Here is an 18,893-nt window from a genome sequence, read left to right as displayed (position 1 = left end):
AAATTCTAAGAAAGAGACATCTCCACAGTATTTACTGCACAACAAAATATAATTTAATGAATTCACTTGTCACAGTTTGAAACACAAATCTATTTTGATATATAAAATAAAAGGATCCAGTACCCTCCATTTGTCTCAGAATAAGGCATGCAGTCTTCATAGAGCTTTGGACATGTAAAGCTACAGGGCATGTTACAGTAGGACTCACAGAGACATTCAGGTCATGTTACAGTAGGACTCACAGAGACATTCAGGTCATGTTACACTAGGACTCACAGAGACATTCAGCCACAAGTACACACAGAAACGCTCGGAGTAGCCACTCTTGTCTTGGGGCCCAATGAACATTTATTCTTTGTGCACACAATGCGTAAGTATAGGTGGGAATGAACACAAAACACAACACCTAAGGTATAGTAGTAATTCACATTTATGTAGCAACAAGGTAGAACACTTTAACTGGGGGTGGGTCATTCAACTCTCCAAGCTCCTCAGAAAACGTGGTTAGGTGAAGGCGGAATTCTGTATTATGTGACTTACTTTTGACATACATTTACACAAAAAATTATTAGTAGTAGACTAGTACATTGTTTGAAAATAGTATGTAGGTGGTGTGTAAAATTATGACTTTTTACAGCCGTGACTCTTGCTTTCCACCCTATAAGCACAGAGGGCTTTTTGGAAAAGATATATAAAGAGTGTAATCACTATAAAGGAGTTGTTGTATCATTCATTGGATTAAATGTTCAGTTGAGAGTTCCACCAAAATACTACTACTCTTGTAACTCGCATATCCAGTAGAAAGTACAGAGAACTTTTTGTTTGGTGCAAAATCCAACTTTTGTTATACAATACACACATTTTGCACTATATTTATCAGATACTTAAGACAACATGCTATCGAGGAAAATGTACAAACATTTAAATGATAAACCCTTCTGGTGCATTATAAATAAATAAAGGTGAAATATTGTAGTATTTTTACTTCCCTATGCATGCGGACATGTCTCCGGCTGTGAGAGTGGCCAGGTGGGGCAGAGGTGGAGTCACGGCTGTCGGGGCTATGGGGAGATGGAGAGAAGAGCTGTGCGGTGGGTGGAAGAAAAGTTGGAGTAGCAGGGCGTTGTCAAGGTGACGGGAGGGGCGGCTCATTACGCTTGCTGAGCCGCTTGCTGCGCCTCTTGCGCTCTCTGGCGACAGCCCACGGCTGTGATGAGGGCTGCACCCTTGCCGCTCCCATCCTCCGACAACAGGAAGTTGACGTTACACTTGGGGGCGAGCTCCTTCACTGTCTGGTGGAAGATCCGGGAAAAGCTGGAGAGACAGAGAGACAGGCACACATAGTCAGACGAGTATAAGGATAATTGTCTCTCATAGGACATATCACTGAATTGATGAAGCGGATTCATTACAGTTGTACTCAGAGTTCTATTTCTATGATATCTAAGTAGACAAGATGTAGCAGGTGTGAAATGTCCATATCCTCTGACACTAATATCACACGTCATTATGGACATGCTTCTAATTTCCACCTTTTAACATTTTAAGGAAGCTTTGGATTTAGTTTACTATGAGCTAACACTGGCTCTCCTTTTTTCCCTCTCCTTTCATCTCTCTCTATCCCTCCATCACTCACTGTGGGTGCAGTTTGTAGAGTGTTCCGTCCACCCCCACAGTGATGTCTAGGTGGTCCAGCGCTCTGTTCTCACGAATCTTGTCCACCACACCGGCCATTCCGGCTCCGCAGATCTGAGCCGCACGGCGGGACACGGTGCTGCATACCTCCTTGACGATGATACTGTCGTCACATGTGCTGTCCAGACCCAGCTGCTGTAGGATGGCCCTGACCTGCAGCAAGGCCAGGCGATCGCTGGGGAAAGAAAGGGTTAAAGGTCAATCAAGAGCCATTGGATCACTGGATACTGAATAGTTACTTGTGCATACAGGTAGGCCTAATATTGGTTACAGTCTCATAAAGGTGTCTGTATCATATTCTTATGTGTTTGTAACAATGTAGATGCCACTGTTGTGAACAATTTGTAATTGTATTAAGTGTTGGTTCTCAACAGCGTAGATAATCTCTGTACATCCCAAATTACAACAGGATTCTTATGCACACCTCCAGGCACATATCCTTAGTTAATAGGGTCAAATTTAAGTACAGCAAGAGATTTTTTAGTTTAATCACATGTTCCCTACCTCTCTATCTGGGACAGGAACTTGGTCTCAAAGATGCCTCTGGTCTTCAGCGTCTCAGAGATCTTTCCACGGAACAGGAAGCCGCGCTTGGTCAGGTCAATCAGGATGTTCCTCACAATTTCTCCCAGGTACATGCCGCTACACATCTTCTCATACCTGAGACATGGAGTGAAACATACCCAAAATTTGAGGCATATAACTTAGTTATTTAGTTAGGCCCATCTTTCCTCAGGGAGTATAGTACAGTAGACCATCGATGACTCTTAGTCTAACATACCAACAATCAAAACCAAGCACCATTTTATTATGGATAACATTAAAGTATTTTAGAGTCAATAAAGGATTCTGGTTCAAATACGATAAAGTACAGATGCATACTTAGGCCAAAAAAACAACCAAAAAACACATTTCAACCTATCCTGTGCTCAGAGAGCCATTTACTAGTTTGGCTGTTCAATTGTCACCTCTGTTTGCCCTCGTTGAGTGAGTTCTCGTCCACGGCGCAGTCGTACTGCGTCCTGATATCGTCCAGGCACCCATTGTCCCCGAAGGCGCCCCACTCCATGTTGACGCACATGCGTCCCTCGTTCCCCTCCACCGTCTCTATGTTCCTCATCTCCTCCATGTAACACGCGTTACTGCCCGTCCCTGTTAGAATGCACGTGACATCCCAGGTCTTAGGTCTATAATGCACGTGACATCCCAGGTCTATAAATCTGTACAGTATTATATGTATTGCGGATATACTGCTTATTACAATGTACATTACAGTAAATTATATACAATTTGGTATAAAAGTTTTAGCCATTAGCGTTGTATCCAATTTCATCAACTTATTTTGCATTTGATAGAAAAAACAAGGTTGTACTGTAAGTGTTGATTAAATTAAGTAGTGGCCTATATACCTGCAATAAGTCCAACCTCACAGGTGGGCTCTTCATATGCACACGTCATCATTGTTCCAACAGTGTCGTTCACCACAGCTACCACATCCAGATCAAACTCCTACACATATACACAACACACAAACAACATTATGAGTTGAACAGTACATTTGAGTGAGTTGAACTATACATTTTCTGCTTCACCCAATGCTTTAAATAGTAACCTCATTCAAGTCACCTTAATTTACTGTCACAACCAGAAAACAAACCTCCATTTAGAGTCATGCATCATGTCGTAAAGCAAAAAACATGATATTATTTTCAGTGTGAGTTTGGTGTGTACAAATGGTTGTTTTTCAATGAATGAACCACTTTTCCCCCCTCGAAATGTTAGTGAATGGCTGGTTCAACTGAAAGATGATATCAGACATGGCAACCTTTCAAATAGCACTCCAAGAACAATGCAACCCACTGACCCTCCACACACTCATTATTATGCAGAAGCTCAGACAGGAGACAGACAGGCATACACACACATACACACACACAATTGACAAAGAGATATCATATTCCCATTCCCATTTGTAAAGATCCTGATTTTTTTGTTGTTTTTGCTAGAAATATAAACTCGCAATTTGGTCACAACAATGGTCACAAGAAACACTCTCAAGTTCATTTGTCTTATACTTTGCCTGTAACTATTTACAGTCATTTTTGCATTCTTGTTTATTACAATTTTCCCATGTTAATAACATGCTATTTAAACAATTTCTACACCTCTGCATTGCGGTAGTCCTGGAAATCCAACCCTAGGCAACACAGTGACTAGGGACTGGTTTCAGTAATTGACTCTTTATGTTATAGATGAACTACGTCACTACCTACAGTACGTTGATAATTTTTTTTATTTTTATTTATTTTTATCTTGGCCCTCCAACAAATCATGAGGCAGTCATGCCAAAACGTCGCAATTCAAAACCAAAGCTTGCAGGAAAAACCTTTGCAGTGGTTTTAGTTAAAGTAGTTGATGCAAACTAGCAACTTGCGAAATACACTCATTAAAAATAACCAAAGGGATCTCCATCTTGCTAGCCAATATTTAGTATTTTCTTATTTTGCCAATATTTAGTATTTTATTCAAGCCAATAAAGTAGTGACGTAGGTAGTTACGTACTTCCTCTATGCCAAAATAGTCCATAATTGAAACCAGGCTCTAGTCACTGTGTTGCCTAGGGTCAGGTTTTCGAGACTTGCATTGCGGCTCCGTTTTACCTGTTTTTTTTCTCCCCCGAATCAATTTGCTCATTGACATTCAACTAATACCTACTCCATCCTCCATCTAAAAGGGTGAAATTAATAAAAAAGATACTGAGAAATATGTTGGTGTGTGATTTGGGCTGAGAACCCCTCAGAACACCAAGTCCAGAATGACTGAAGCACATTGAGTATAACTGAGTTACTGCAGCACAGCTGAAAGTTGCCAATAGAGACATTGTATATGCTACTAGCATATGCTCCTAATGGTAACTTAGCATGATATGCTATTGTTTTTTTATTTTTATATATTGTGGTCTGGCATTTTGCATTGTTGAATAAATTGAAACATTGTTACTTGGGATGGTATCAGTATTTCCAACCGCATAGAGTGATTTATTGTTGATAAATGGTGTTATGAATGAGATCAACCTTTACGTGGGGCGTTAATATTGATGGTGACTGAGACAATGTAGTGGAAGTTCAGTTATGGCGCATGAGTGTAATGACAGTTCCACACAGTATTGCCAATTTAGCGATTTTGTTACTATATTTAGCGAGTTTTCAGACCCCTCCAGCAACTTTTATTGATAAAAGAGCTACTTTTCAGGCTGCCTTTGGGGAGTTTTGCCACAAAGGATTTCTATGGTTTTGATAGCATTTAGCGACTTTTCCCACTCAAACTTTTCTGCCGCAAAACATGGGAGAAGCTGTCTGTGCAACAAAAGTCACTGCAATGGTGCACAGATAGGCAGAGAAGCACAAGGGGAGGAGGTGTGAGGTGGGAGAGGTGGCGAAAACGCTATGTCGGGGACCGCAGCTGTGCAGGGCAAATTGGTGCTGTGACTTCGTCATGGCAACGGCAAAACGTCACCCAGCGACTTCTAGCGACAAATCAATGAGCCAAAAGTGATTCTCACTGAAAAATTGTTGGCAACTGGTTCCACACCAGTTATTTGATTCTACTCTGTGGAGTTATATTGTGGGGAGGTGTTACATATTATCACAGTGGTGTGACATAAGGCGTGGTGTCCAACCTCACCTCTTTCCTCTTGATGCCCTCCCGGAGAAGCTCCACCACGTCTTCACCCTCACAGTCTGTGCATTTGAAGCCTTTGGTCCAGTTCACAAGGATACCCTGAAAAACAGAAAAGGCACTTTTTGGTTACGCTACGATCACCTAGCTGGACGATATGGCCAAAAATCCATATTGTGATAAATTGCGTGAATTTATGCGATAACGCTAAATAGAACGATACATTTATAACAATGTACACCACAATTTTTTAAATTACACACACACAAAAAAATATGTATTGTTGTAGCGTCAATTGTCCCATTAACAATCACCCATATTAGCAAACTTATAGAATTTCAAACTTCACATTTCTCTAGTATAGGCTACTTATCGCAATGAACGATATCAGCAAAATGCCTTCGGTGTCAATAATTTTAGGTTTATCGTCCCAGCTCTACGATCACTTAATACATTGACTTGATTTTCAGTGCATCCACATATTTTATAGTTACATTAGACACGACTGTCACTCTGAGAACGATCAATGAAATATACTGTGAAATGTGAATGTTGATCATAATTGTCAGTGATTCCATTTTTGGAGGATCTTGCATGACAGGATATATTTTGGGTTCTCATCCAGGGTAGATGTTAGCCAGCAGATAAACTACTCACCGCATCCAGGCTCTTCTGGTGGCAGGGGAAGGAAAAGGTGAAGCCCAGAGGCAGACGGGCACTCTTCATGCCCATGTAGTCCAGGAAGTCAGAGATGCAGTGCACAATGTGGTCAAAGAGCTGGAGGAAACGGTGGAAAAAAACGTCTTTAATCATACGCTGACTGCATTCATTTAATTCTGAATTTAATGATTAATTGGCTTGATGATGTGCTGACTGTATTTATTTCAGTGCAGACAGAAATAAATTAGACTCAATTTATGGATGGAAAAATTACTAAAGGAAGTATTTGGACATTTGAAAACGGATGAATCGTAGTTCATGAATTGAGACCGAATCTAATGGCTTTTGGCTAATGACATTTAGTAATTTCAGCTTTTGCTGTACCTCCTCTCCCGTGCCCTGCATGACCTCGATGGGAATGGCGTAGATTTTGTTGTGCATCTCCACTGTACGCCTTTTCCCACTACGGATCTTAACCAGCAGCACCCGGAAGTTTGTCCCTCCCAGATCCAGAGCCAGAAAATCCCCATTTTCTGTAACATAAGGGCTGGCTTATTAGCTAATGATATTACAATACCATACAAACTACCACTATTTCCATAAGACATTCTCATGCTTCAAATGTTGATTCTCATAGTTGTATGAATTGCTTGAGGTCGGTGACATTCATCTGCTGTTCAGATTAGGCAGGGATATTGGGTGACAGTTCAGTAAAAACAAAGGGATTCTAACATGCAAATGCCCAAGGATTATACAAAAAGTACAAAAAGTAGACCAATTATGAAAGCACTGAAGCTTTTAAACTTTTGCGGGGGTCAGTCCCATTTTATTCCCTAACGGTTGAACAAGGAATTCCTCTATGGAGGAGGTAATAAAATTCCTGAATCGACTACAATTCAGATGGAACTGATTCCCGCCAACTCTGAATAGTGGTGAGAAGATATATTAATTCCTCCTTTAAATCCTTCCTTCTATCCATCCATCCATCCTCCCACAAGCCCCTCCTGTTGGTCACCTGTTCCGTCAGGCGTGCTGCGCACGTAGGTGGGCAGCATCTTGACAGTGGCTGAGTCGTGGGTCTTTTTCCCCAGGCCGTTCTCGATCTCTGTCCTCATCCTCTTCTTCACCTCCAGCAGCTGGGCTTTGCTCAGACGGAACTCGGCCAGTGTCTGGGCGATCTGGCGCGTCTGGTCGGCCAGACGGTACGCCACCGCCGTCACCATGGCAGCACCCTTGGCACTTCCGCTCTCGGACAGCAGGAAACGGACGTCAGAGTCGGGCACCAAACGCCGCACCGTCTTGTGGAGACGCCGGGCATATCTGCAGAGAGAGGAGAAGGGCGGATGAATGGAAGAGATTATAAACTGTTTGGATTTTTGTATCAAAGCCTAGTACTTGTCAGAGAAATGTCAATCTTGATATGTTATTGCATCATCACTTGTGGTAGAGACAAGCATATTCTTTGACACCTGTGGCTATTTTGAAATTCCCTCCTGTTCTCTTATTGTGTTCTTGCACAGAGGAGGTCCTATTGACCTCCAGTAGGATTGAGTACTCACTGAGGGTGCATCTTGTACATCGACCCATCAATGCCCACAGTGGTGCGCAGGCGGGTGACTCCCTTGTTGTCCTTCAGCCGAGTAAGGATACCTCCCAGTGTAGCTGCGATAAGGTTCGCAGAGCGGAAGGATACGATAGTGCACACGTGTTGTACGGCAACACAGTCCTCTTGAGAAGGCTCCACCCCAAGCCTCGTTAGAATCTCTTTGCATTTGGTCAGGCCTTCCTTGCTCCTGTCATGGGGAGAGAGAGGTCAATGGCAAGAATTTATGTAGTGCATGAGCTCTACAGCTCACTTAGCCTCAAATAACTTTTCATTGTATGTAATGGAGGTCATATAGTCCACAAAAACAATGGAGTTGTGTATATTTTCCTTGGAAGAAACTGTCCATGGTTGACCTCTTACTTCTCAATGGCTGAAACGTGCTTCGTTTCGATCTTCCCTTTTGTCAGAAGCTCAGGGGTTATCCGACCCTCGAACAGCAGTCCCTCCTTGGCCATCTTGACCAGGATGAGGCGGACCAGCTCTCCCATAAACATCCCGCTGGACATCTTCTCAAACCTTCCCAGACAAAGACACAACAGAGACACTGTCAGTTTATTTTTAGGGCTTGTAAACAAATACACAGCGTTACGTTCTCTGAGGATTTATTGTTATGTGACATGACTCTTCCCAGAGATTTTGTAAATACCTGCTTGGGTTGAACAATGTCTACACTGTTTTCTGTTTTATCTTGGCGGTGAGGGTGGCAAGCCCCTGGCCTGAAGCCCTATATATTTATCACTTGTAGTGACTTTTTGAAGCTTTTGAGGCTGCAAAAAGTGCCCGATTCAATGTACGTTTAACTGACAAATTGTACTGTAATTAGCTTTAGGTTATAACTCTGTTATAGCAACAACTATCAACACATATTCCACATAGCAGTCCTGAGTACCATGCAGGCCCTGCTGTCTTGACTTACAGCTGTTTCCCAGGGTTGAGGGAGCCTCGGTCGATCTCCCGGTCAAATTCTGTACGGAGGTCCTCCAGGGACCCGTCGTCCCCGAACGCCCCCCACTCTGTGTTGATGCACATCCTGCCCTCGTCTCCCTCCACCAGGTCAATGTGCCGCAGCTCCTCCATGTAGCAGGCATTAGTACCAGTACCTGAAATTACACCCAGCCTAGTAAATAACCTGTCTGGAGCACTACGGCAAGCCACAGGAGAATGCTGTGCCGCAAAATGGGCATCTGCTTAATTTTCACTTAATTTTAGAATTAACATGAGTCTACAATGCCACATCATTCTTTGCCATTGGCAAGCTGCACAGTTCTTTTACCACCTTTTATCAATAACCCTTTTGAGTGTATGCGAACATACATGTCTTGAATGCTGTGTATTCTCACCTATGATGATGCCAACTTCACATCGTTGATCGTCGAACCCACAGGTCATCATTGTTCCGGTTGTGTCATTGACCACTGCCATGATGTCAGCTTCATAGTCCTGACAAATACAATATGTTTTCTAATTCTCTTCCAGTGGCACACGTGGTAATTCAATTATGGTTAAGAAATAAGAAAACTCACCCCTCGTTTCTTGATGGCCTTGTTCAGAAGCTTCACAACATCCATGCCTTCTACACCACTCACTTTAAACTTCTTTGTCCAAGTCACTAAGACGGCCTGTAACAGACAGCACTTTCTTTAATAAATCTGTCCTATGACCACCTAGTGTTAGTCTTAGCTAGTGTTAGCTGGTGTTGGCTAGTCTTAGCTAGTGTTAGCTAGTGTTGGCTAGAGTTGGCTAGTCTTAGCTAGTTTTAGCTGGTGTTAACTGGTGTTGGCTAGTCTTAGCTAGTGTTTGCTTTTAAAATGAGGATTTTGTCCCCAAGGCAGGTACCACCCCCGCAGTTATACAGTGAGGGAAAAAAGTATTTGATCCCCTGCTGATTTTGTACGTTTGCCCACTGACAAAGATATTATCAGTCTATAATTTTAATGGTAGGTTTATTTGAACAGTGAGAGACAGAATAACAACAAAAATATCCAGAAAAATGCATGTCAAAAATGTTATAAATTGATTTGCATTTTAATGAGGGAAATAAGTATTTGACCCCTTCTCAATCAAAAAGATTTCTGGCTCCCAGGTGTCTTTCATACAGGTAACGAACGGAGATTAGGAGCACACTCTTAAAGGGAGTGCTCCTAATCTCAGTTTCTTACCTGTATAAAAGATACCTGTCCACAGAAGCAATCAATCAATCAGATTCCAAACTCTCCACCATGGCCAAGACCAAAGAGCTCTCCAAGGATGTCAGGGACAAGATTGTAGACCTACACAAGGCTGGAATGGGCTACAAGACCATCGCCAAGCAGCTTGGTGAGAAGGTGACAACAGTTTCTGTGATTATTCGCAAATGGAAGAAACACAAAAGACCTGTCAATTTCCCTCAGCCTGGGGCTCCATGCAAGATCTCACCTCGTGAAGTTGCAATGATCATGAGAACGGTGAGGAATCAGCCCAGAACTACACAGGAGGATCTTGTCAATGATCTCAAGGCAGCTGGGACCATAGTCATCAAGAAAACAATTGGTAACACACTATGCCGTGAAGGACTGAAATCCTGCAGCGCCCGCAAGGTCCCCCTGCTCAAGAAAGCACATATACATGCCCGTCTGAAGTTTGCCAATGAACATCTGAATGATTCAGAGGACAACTGGGTGAACGTGTTGTGGTCAGATGAGACCAAAATGGAGTTCTTTGGCATCAACCCAACTTGCCGTGTTTGGAGGAGGAGGAATGCTGCCTATGACCCCAAGAAACCATCCCCACCGTCAAACATGGAGGTGGAAACATTATGCTTTGGGGGTGTTTTTCTGCTAAAGGGACAGGACAACTTCACCGCATCAAAGGGACGATGAACGGGGCCATGTACCGTCAAATCTTGGGTGAAAACCTCCTTCCCTCAGCCAGGGTATTGAAAATGGGTCGTGGATGGGTATTCCAGCATGACAATGACCCAAAACACACGGCCAAGGCAACAAAGGAGTGGCTCAAGAAGAAGCACATTAAGGTCCTGGAGTGGCCTAGCCAGTATCCAGACCTTAATCCCATAGAAAATCTGTGGAGGGAGCTGAAGGTTCGAGTTGCCAAACGTCAGCCTCAAAACCTTAATGACTTGAAGAAGATCTGCAAAGAGGAGTGGGACAAAATCCCTCCTGAGATGTGTGCAAACCTGGTGGCCAACTACAAGAAACGTCTGACCTCTGTGATTGCCAACAAGGGTCTTGCCACCAAGTACTAAGTCATGTTTTGCAGAGGGGTCAAATACTTATTTCCCTCATTAAAATGCAAATCAATTCATAACATTTTTGACATGCGTTTTTCTGGATTTTTTTGTTGATATTCTGTCTCTCACTGTTCAAATAAACCTACCATTAAAATTATAGACTGATCATTTCTTTGTCAGTGGGCAAACGTACAAAATCAGCAGGGGATCAAATACTTTTTTCCCTCACTGTATACTCTACAACAGAACTGTGCAAACTCAAACCCTAAAAGTTGTCTTATACTTAAATATAATTAAAAAAATTATGCCATTTATTATGGTTTCTCAACATTTCAAATAAAGCATTAAAACATTATAAAAGCATACATTATTGGAACCTCTTACCTCGTCCAGTTTGGTTTGTGCACATGGGAAGGAGAATGTGAATCCTACAGGGAGTTTTTTATCCTTGATTTTTTGCTTCTCCATGAAGTCACCAAGGCATTCTGCGACATGGTCAAAGAGCTACAGACATAAAAATAACTTGCATTGAGGAGTTAGACTGAAGCACGTAGAAGCACGTAGTTTAATTAACAATTACACATAATAACAGTAGCAGCAACCCAACCCTATTGGCTTATCAAACCCCTAATTAACAATTAAACTGGTTTGAATTGGTGAATCATGATGGTGGCCAGCAGTTCTTCAAGTCAGTCCTCTACTACGACCACTGTGGAATGTTTTTTTTGTTTAAACCAATCACAATTGATCTCTCTCGTTACAGAATTGTTGTGGGTATCACGTTACTGTTGCCAACTGCCCTCTCTCGGGAGTTTCAAAAGTCAACAGATGTCAACAGTGTAGTGATGGGGGTCTTGATGCCACACCCACTTCATAGGACAAACAGATCCATACAACAATATTGAGTGACTGCTTTTATACAGAGTGATCCTTATTGTTTGACCCGGTGAACCTCTGATGTGAGTGAATGAGACTATAGGCAATGGTCTGGGAGTGTTTGGGCAGTTTTGAGTTTTTTTTGTGTGTTTGAGTTTGTTTTGTTGTATTTTTGAGGGTGTTTTGGTTTGTTTTTTGGTGGTGTTTTGTGGTGTTGATGACCTGCGTCCCACTCCCATGGATAATGTCCTCAGGGGTCTCGTAGACCAGGCTTTCCATCTGAACCGGCTGCTTCTTGTCTTGTGTCACCTTCACGCGCAGGATACGGAAGTTGGAGCCACCCAGATCCAGAGCTAAGAAATCCCCCTTTTCTGTCAGATTGGAGAAAATAAAATAAAAACACAGAAGAAAATACATGAACAACATTACCTATTTTCTAGTGTCTTTCAAGCAGCGTGTTACTTTCTACAAAATTCCTTTTAGGTGAACTGAATTGATTGCCTACCAGGTGCTATATGTCAGGATTATATGTCATTCTAGGAAGGGAAACAAAATCATACTCTGTCCTCAAAAGGTAAAGAAAAGCCTGTTTATATTGATTGTATAGATCAAGCACCAAGCTGTTTGTGTACTCCAGACACTGAGCTGATCTAATTACACTATCTGTCTGGTGTTGACCACAGAGCATTATCACAATCTGTTCCCTTGACCTGTCTGGAATGAAATGTCACTGAGCTGTATTGGATGGAGGTATGTCTGATGGCCTACAGACTAGACGATGGCTCCATTTGTAGCTGCCATTAAAGCAAAGTAGAATTATATCCTCAGGCTAACTAGGTAATGTTCTGTTATAACACTGTTATAGAGTACTGCTGTTTACATTTACATTTAAGTCATTTAGCAGACGCTCTTATCCAGAGCGACTTACAAATTGGTGCATTCACCTTATGATATCCAGTGGAACAACCACTTTACAATAGTGCATCTAACTCTTTTAAGGGGGGGGGGGGGGTTAGAAGGATTACTTTATCCTCTCCTAGGTATTCCTTAAAGAGGTGGGGTTTCAGGTGTCTCCGGAATCTACATGCTGTTCCATGTAGATTGTAGTTTACAATAAAGGGCCTGCAGTTAAAAGAGTTATCCACTGTTGATATTCATCTTTCCTTACACTGTAGAGAATACCATCACAGAAAATATATTGCATGTGTTGCTATCTTGTTGATCATGGCATTGATGGCTTGTGATTGGCCTGTGTAACTAAGTAAATTGTTGATAATACTTTTGCACACATCTCACATACTTGACACATATCAGTTGTCAGCTGTCACCATAGCCTCAACTTTGAACTTTGACTGAATCCCCCTTCCCGGACCCCCTCATGTCCAGTGGCTGAAAACTATGTCTATTTATAACATGCAAGATGACAGGGAACTGCTCACGGCAGGCTGGCTTTATGATACGACCCCTCTGCAAGGCTAGCCTTGTTGGGCCTGGGGATTTACTGTCCACAGGCCGCTCTGTTTACAAACAAAGATAGGCCACCCAGGTCTATGCATAGGTTGGATGTTTGGAGTAAACCTCTTGACAACGCCCTCTACTATCAGCAGTGGCCTCTACAATCAGCAGTGGGCTCTACTATCAGTGGCCTCTACTATCAGCAGTGGCCTCTACAATCAGCAAGTTCAAAAGAGCTTTCTGACATTTTATTATCAGGCAACATTTTACATATAGTATTTTCCATCCTCTTCTCTAAAGTAGTAACTTTATGCTGGGAAGATTGCCTGGTGACATTCAACATTACATTTGTTAATGTAACCCAATACTCTAGTTATTTATTAACGAGGGTTGGGCATTTTAACTGATGTTGACAGGCAATCAGCAGTAAACAAACAGTGAACTCATCTCCTCTTTTTTCATGTCTTAAACTATAAATCTTACCTGTAACTTTAAATTTCAACTACAACATTTACATTTTATATACTATAAACTGAACAAAAATAACCCCAACTGTCCCCAATAAACCCAACTACCCCAACGGTGGACCCCTGCATCATTTTGCATGAGCTCAGTGTCTCTGTATCTAGCAGTTGAATGATCAGCGTCAGCGATATTAAATGTTATCATGCACTGCTATAGCACAGCTAATCATACTGACAGCCCATAGACACTCTAGTGGCCACAGAGAGCAATACTTTGCTCCTGGGCTCACAACAATGGCGCTAGGTGGCCATATGACCTGCCAAGTTCAAATACAGGGGCCACACAGTACACACAAAAAGCCTAATGTCACAGAATGGCACTGGCCATTTAAAACACCTCAGCACATTTTTGCAGCACAGATAAGCTGGGAGTGTAGTGTGCTTTAAAGTGCTTACAGTATAAACACTATTTTCTATGTAGCGTTAAAAGTCCAATAGTGGTAGTTTGGTGCTTTTATTGTATAGAAGTAGCCTGAAAGGACATGCCAGTAGATATGCAAGCTGCAGGTCCAAATGGGATCCATGCCATTATCTTATGATTATGAATGTATAGGTTTTTTTGTTATGCAGAGAGGCAGCTAACATCATCAGTGTGGATTATTTCCAATGTATATATTGCTGTACTTTATTAAAGAGATTGAAGGCGATATTAAGCACTTTCCAATTTGTAACATATCATCTGAATTGCAGGACAATTATTATTATAATAATTTTTTGCAGGATGTAACATATCATATGAAATGGATGACTTTGTGCACAATTTTCGGGAACCCGTTTTGGCTCGTGAACCAACTGAGCCACACAGAACCACTATTGCATTGATGTTTACTCTGTATTGACTTGACACTTTACCTGATCCATCAGGGATGGACCTGACAAAGGTGGGCAGCATCTTGACGGTCGCGGTGGTGTTGGTGTCGCGGCCCAGCCCGTTCTCCAGCTCCCGCCGGAACCGACACTTGATGTCATGCAGCGTCTCGTCAGAGAAACGCATAGAGTAAAGGTACTTGTCGATCTATAGACCACCACAGGAAAGAATGGATACAATATGTTATGATGATATGTCATCATGATACAGTATATACAAGGATTAGGGTCTTGAGTTTTACTGACCCTAACTATTATGTATCGTTATGATACTGTATATTACTCAACCAATGATGGAGTGCAGGTACTTAGCAATATGAAGACAGACAGACATTACAAGTTGTCATATTATTCCAGAGTGCAATGGAACACAATCCACAGGGAACAACTGGATAGGATCCACAGATTATTATATCATCTCTTGCAGTGGCATTAGTATTCACCAGTCGCTATGGGGCTCCAAAAATAAGCGCTGAGCTGAACAATATTACTGCTGTAGAGCCGATAGCTGGAGAATGATTGTCCTGATATAAATAGCATTGTGCAGCCTTCACATAGAGACGAGTATGCGTGTGACGCTAGTAATTAAGTAGTAGTAGGCTACAAACGTTATGAAATGCAATCACAATGGTAAGTATTAGTAAAATTTTGGGGCATCAAAAAAAATTTATGATTAAGATAATTTAATATTTTCATATGAATTGTAATATATAGTATAGTAGTAGTATAATATACTGTCATAATAATTGACATCATATAATATTTTGCTGAATCAGCCCTCGTACTGGTCTTCATCAGGAATGTGATGGTTAACTGAGCTTATTCCCAGGGGCCTTAACATTTTCACTGCTGTGGTGAATCACACATTAGCTAGCTACAGTATTAGGGGCACGTGCACATGCTGCACTACACGTCACGTATGACATCACAAATCCTATCCCACACTCCGTCAGAGAACGAGCCACTCTGTTTTTACTCAGTCTCTAGGGGATGTCACACAGGTCAAGTCAAAACCAATGGATTTATGAATGTATAATGTGTGTCCTGAGACAACTAGATGCTCTGATGCTTCTCTGACATCTACATGTCGTGCCTTGTTTCTGTTCTGATCTGAGGTCAACATCTGTCTATCACTAACGGGCGTGTCCCCTCCTATCCACGGGAATGAACGAGGGAATTGATTTGGTTACAGGCCTAGTGTCAGGGGATGAGGATGGCGAGGCAAGGTGGGGGTTGGCACTTTAACCGTTTCCATGACGATGGAGAGGGAGAGACCGAGAGAGGAGTCAGAGAGAGAGAGAGAGAGAGAGAAGAGGGGGAGGGAGAGAGGAAGTGCTCACGGCTTCCTTCTAAGCAGCCTCTAGCTCACAGACACCTGTCTGCTTCAGACGCCCCGGCAACAGACGCCCCGGAAACACTCCTTAGTGATGAGAGGGGGGCTAGCATGCACTGCATCACGACCATCACCAGCTAGCCCACCCAGCTGGTACATCCTAATCTCAAGGACACACAGTGTGTTTATTAAAAACTGCACACTCCTGTTCCAATACTTACTGTAGACAAGACTAACCACTCATCAAAATGAAATCAGATGTCCATCATGGCTTCCCTCCCAAAGCTCCATCCTCATCACATGTCCCAGAGGCATATTGATATGCAGATAGCATCAACCATCAACCAGTGTCCATATCTGTCAGCATTGTCTTCTCATGCAAAACTGACCCATTCTAGAGGGAAGAGTACAGTAAAAGTGTTGTAGTCACTCACCTTCTTAACCTGGTCATCCTTCAGCTCAGTGAAGTAATATGCCAGAAGCTGTGCCGCTATCATCCTGCCTGCACGTATGCGAGGGCTGTCAGCGACTGACGGACGGAGGGAGGTGAGAGAAAAGGGAGGAAAGAACGCCCTATATCCAAGCTCTCTCTTGTCCTTCACTGATCCCTTGTTTATCCTAATGAGGAGGAAACGCAGGCCTGAGCTGCCCTAGTCCCCTTTGAAGAGAGTTGTGAGGTAAAAGTGCTAGTAAAACAGTGAAGAAGAAGAAGCTGTGCCTTGGTTGCACACACACAGGCACACACACAGTGTCTTGTCTGTGTCTCAGTGCTGTGGTGCTAGCTCTCCTAGCTGCTCCCTGCTAGCTGCCTGTCTGTTGGTGGATGCAGTGCTGCACTGGAATGGTGGTCAGCTATGCCCTGCCCCCACCGTACACTGATTGGCTGAGCCGGGGCTGCTGGCGGAGGGTATGGCAAGGGGAGGGGGGGCTGAGGGCTTCTCCTTCAGCTCAGGAAAGGAGGAGAGAAGAACGGGGTATAGGAAGAGAGAGAGAGGTGGGAGGGAAAGGGGGATTGCAAGAGAAATGGATAAGGGAGGAAGTGGAGGCTTGGTTGATACAGTATCCCACCCCTCTCCTCGCAGCAGCAGAGAGAGAGACATTGAAAGGGATAGAGAAAAAGAGAGGGAGAGACACCCGGCCCGGCATGTCTGCACCCAGGGGAGGACGTGCAAGTAGGAGGGCAATCACATGATGATGTCATTCCTCTCCTCTTCATCACCATCCTCATGCTGGGGCATCAGCTGGATGATTGTAGGTGACTGAAGGGCATCCTGACAGCTCAAGGGACATATATAGAAATATACTTTAGGTTAAGGTCTCTGAGTTGAGTGTTTGTGTTAGTGACACCTATTCTACTTCTATTGCCCCATCAAAGTTTTATGTGATGTAGTCTGTGACCCTGTGACCTCTCTCCAAAGTGGAACCAGTGGACATCACAAGTTATTTTTCATAATTGTATTGATTAGGTCAACCTCTTGAAATTTAGGATGGGTTTGGATATTTGGTGGGGGCCTTTATAAAACAGACAATGTATCAAGTCAGAGATGATTCAGTGAAGAGTCTGGATGGAAAAATTTATCTAACGACTTGAGTGCTTGATGTACGTGGTCTTGAGGTAGAGAAGAAGTTTGAAAGCATCTCACCACTCTCACCAACTGTTGTATTGAATAGAAGCGGGCAGAAATCTGAGGAGAAGTTCTCTGTCACTGTTTTTGAGGATTATGAATGCCATCCTATCGTTTTTTGTCAAACAATTAATCAATACCGATTTACCAAAACAGCTCATCTGTAATGTGTACCATTTCATCCAGAATTATATTTCTTTCTGTTTTGAAATGTCACTAAAATGTACATTTCTCAAAATATTACAGCTGCTTATGACAGTCACCTTTTGTCTTTTGACCTTCAAGTTTGAACCACAAGAAAATGCCCCATCAATGGTATAAAACACAAGGACTGAAACACTGTATCAATTTCTGATGATCTGATGCAACAAAACTCAACATTACTATACCTGGTCTTGAAGGTGTTAAATATCCCCCTTCTCTCTTTCTCCTCTGCAGTCCCCAGTACGTCAACCTCACACTCTACGTAAACCGAACCATCTCGGCTGACTCAATGACGCGTGACGCTTCTGACGTCTTTTTCCCTCAGCTCTATAGTGAATTAGGACCTCCCCCTCTTTTCTCCCCTCCTCCCTCCCTACTCCTTTCCCTCTATCCCCCTCGAAGAAGGGTTTTCCCTCTCTCTGTTCTGTCCTCCAAAGGAGCAGCTTGAGAGAGAGAAGAGTGTGCTTTGTGTTTGGTTGACCTGCCGCTCTCTCCTCCAAAAGGACTGCCTGGTGCCATCATGGCCGCTCCAAGGTGACCTTGTCTATGGCTTCACTGTGAGAGGCCATAGAGACAGAATAATAAAGGGATACTATTGACACAGAACTACACTATACAATCACCTCAAATTATTTGCAGCCTTGATAAAGATGAGCAAAAAATACTGTATATAACAAGGTTATTATAGTTTTGTGTTTTTAAATTGGTTTTTATTTTTATTGGTTTGAATATTATTTGAAATTCAGTTTATTTTCAGTTAGTTTCAGATTCACTTTACTCGTTTTTATTTAGTTTTAGTGTTAGGGACAGAAAGTAGCCTATATGTGGGAGGCTAGGAGCCATTTATGTGTTGTGTAGTTTGTGTGTTTTTGGGATGTCACTTCTTGTCACTGGGGGCAGTAATGCATAAGGTGATGGGTCAGGTTATAGGTTAGGTTAGGTTAAAAGGTAGACTCCGTGAGATGACGCAAGATGACGTAGATGCACAAAGTTAACAGTAGTAGTGGGTCAATTTCCGCAACAATCAGAAGCGTTGAAGTGCGAGGCTATTGAACGCAAGTGTATCCTGTTTGGGAGGCCCTTGGCCACACCAAGGGCCGAAGTTGGAAAATTACAGAACTTGGTCTCCAAATCTACAATTATT

At 42.7% G+C, this 18,893-nt stretch overlaps 1 protein-coding gene across 1 annotated transcript; it reads right to left on the bottom strand.

Annotated features, from left to right (window-relative positions):
- Nucleotides 1-30: 30 nt before the first annotated feature.
- On the bottom strand, nt 31-16,736 carry LOC139567643 (hexokinase-1-like). Its single transcript, XM_071389031.1, has 18 exons — nt 16,355-16,736; nt 14,573-14,735; nt 11,964-12,112; nt 11,250-11,369; nt 9,163-9,258; nt 8,980-9,079; nt 8,556-8,739; nt 8,000-8,155; nt 7,593-7,826; nt 7,049-7,353; nt 6,418-6,566; nt 6,031-6,150; nt 5,380-5,475; nt 3,105-3,204; nt 2,664-2,847; nt 2,200-2,355; nt 1,637-1,870; nt 31-1,314 (listed from the first exon to the last, which is right to left on the bottom strand). Exons 1-18 carry the CDS (start codon nt 16,415-16,417, stop codon nt 1,152-1,154), a joined length of 2,772 nt encoding a protein of 923 aa, XP_071245132.1. The 5' UTR covers nt 16,418-16,736; the 3' UTR covers nt 31-1,151.
- Between the last annotated feature and the right edge of the window lie 2,157 nt (nt 16,737-18,893).

Source organism: Salvelinus alpinus, chromosome 2 (assembly GCF_045679555.1).
Source record: "Salvelinus alpinus chromosome 2, SLU_Salpinus.1, whole genome shotgun sequence".
In the NCBI taxonomy this organism is placed as follows: domain Eukaryota; kingdom Metazoa; phylum Chordata; class Actinopteri; order Salmoniformes; family Salmonidae; genus Salvelinus; species Salvelinus alpinus.
This window is presented reverse-complemented; position numbering and strand designations above follow the sequence as displayed.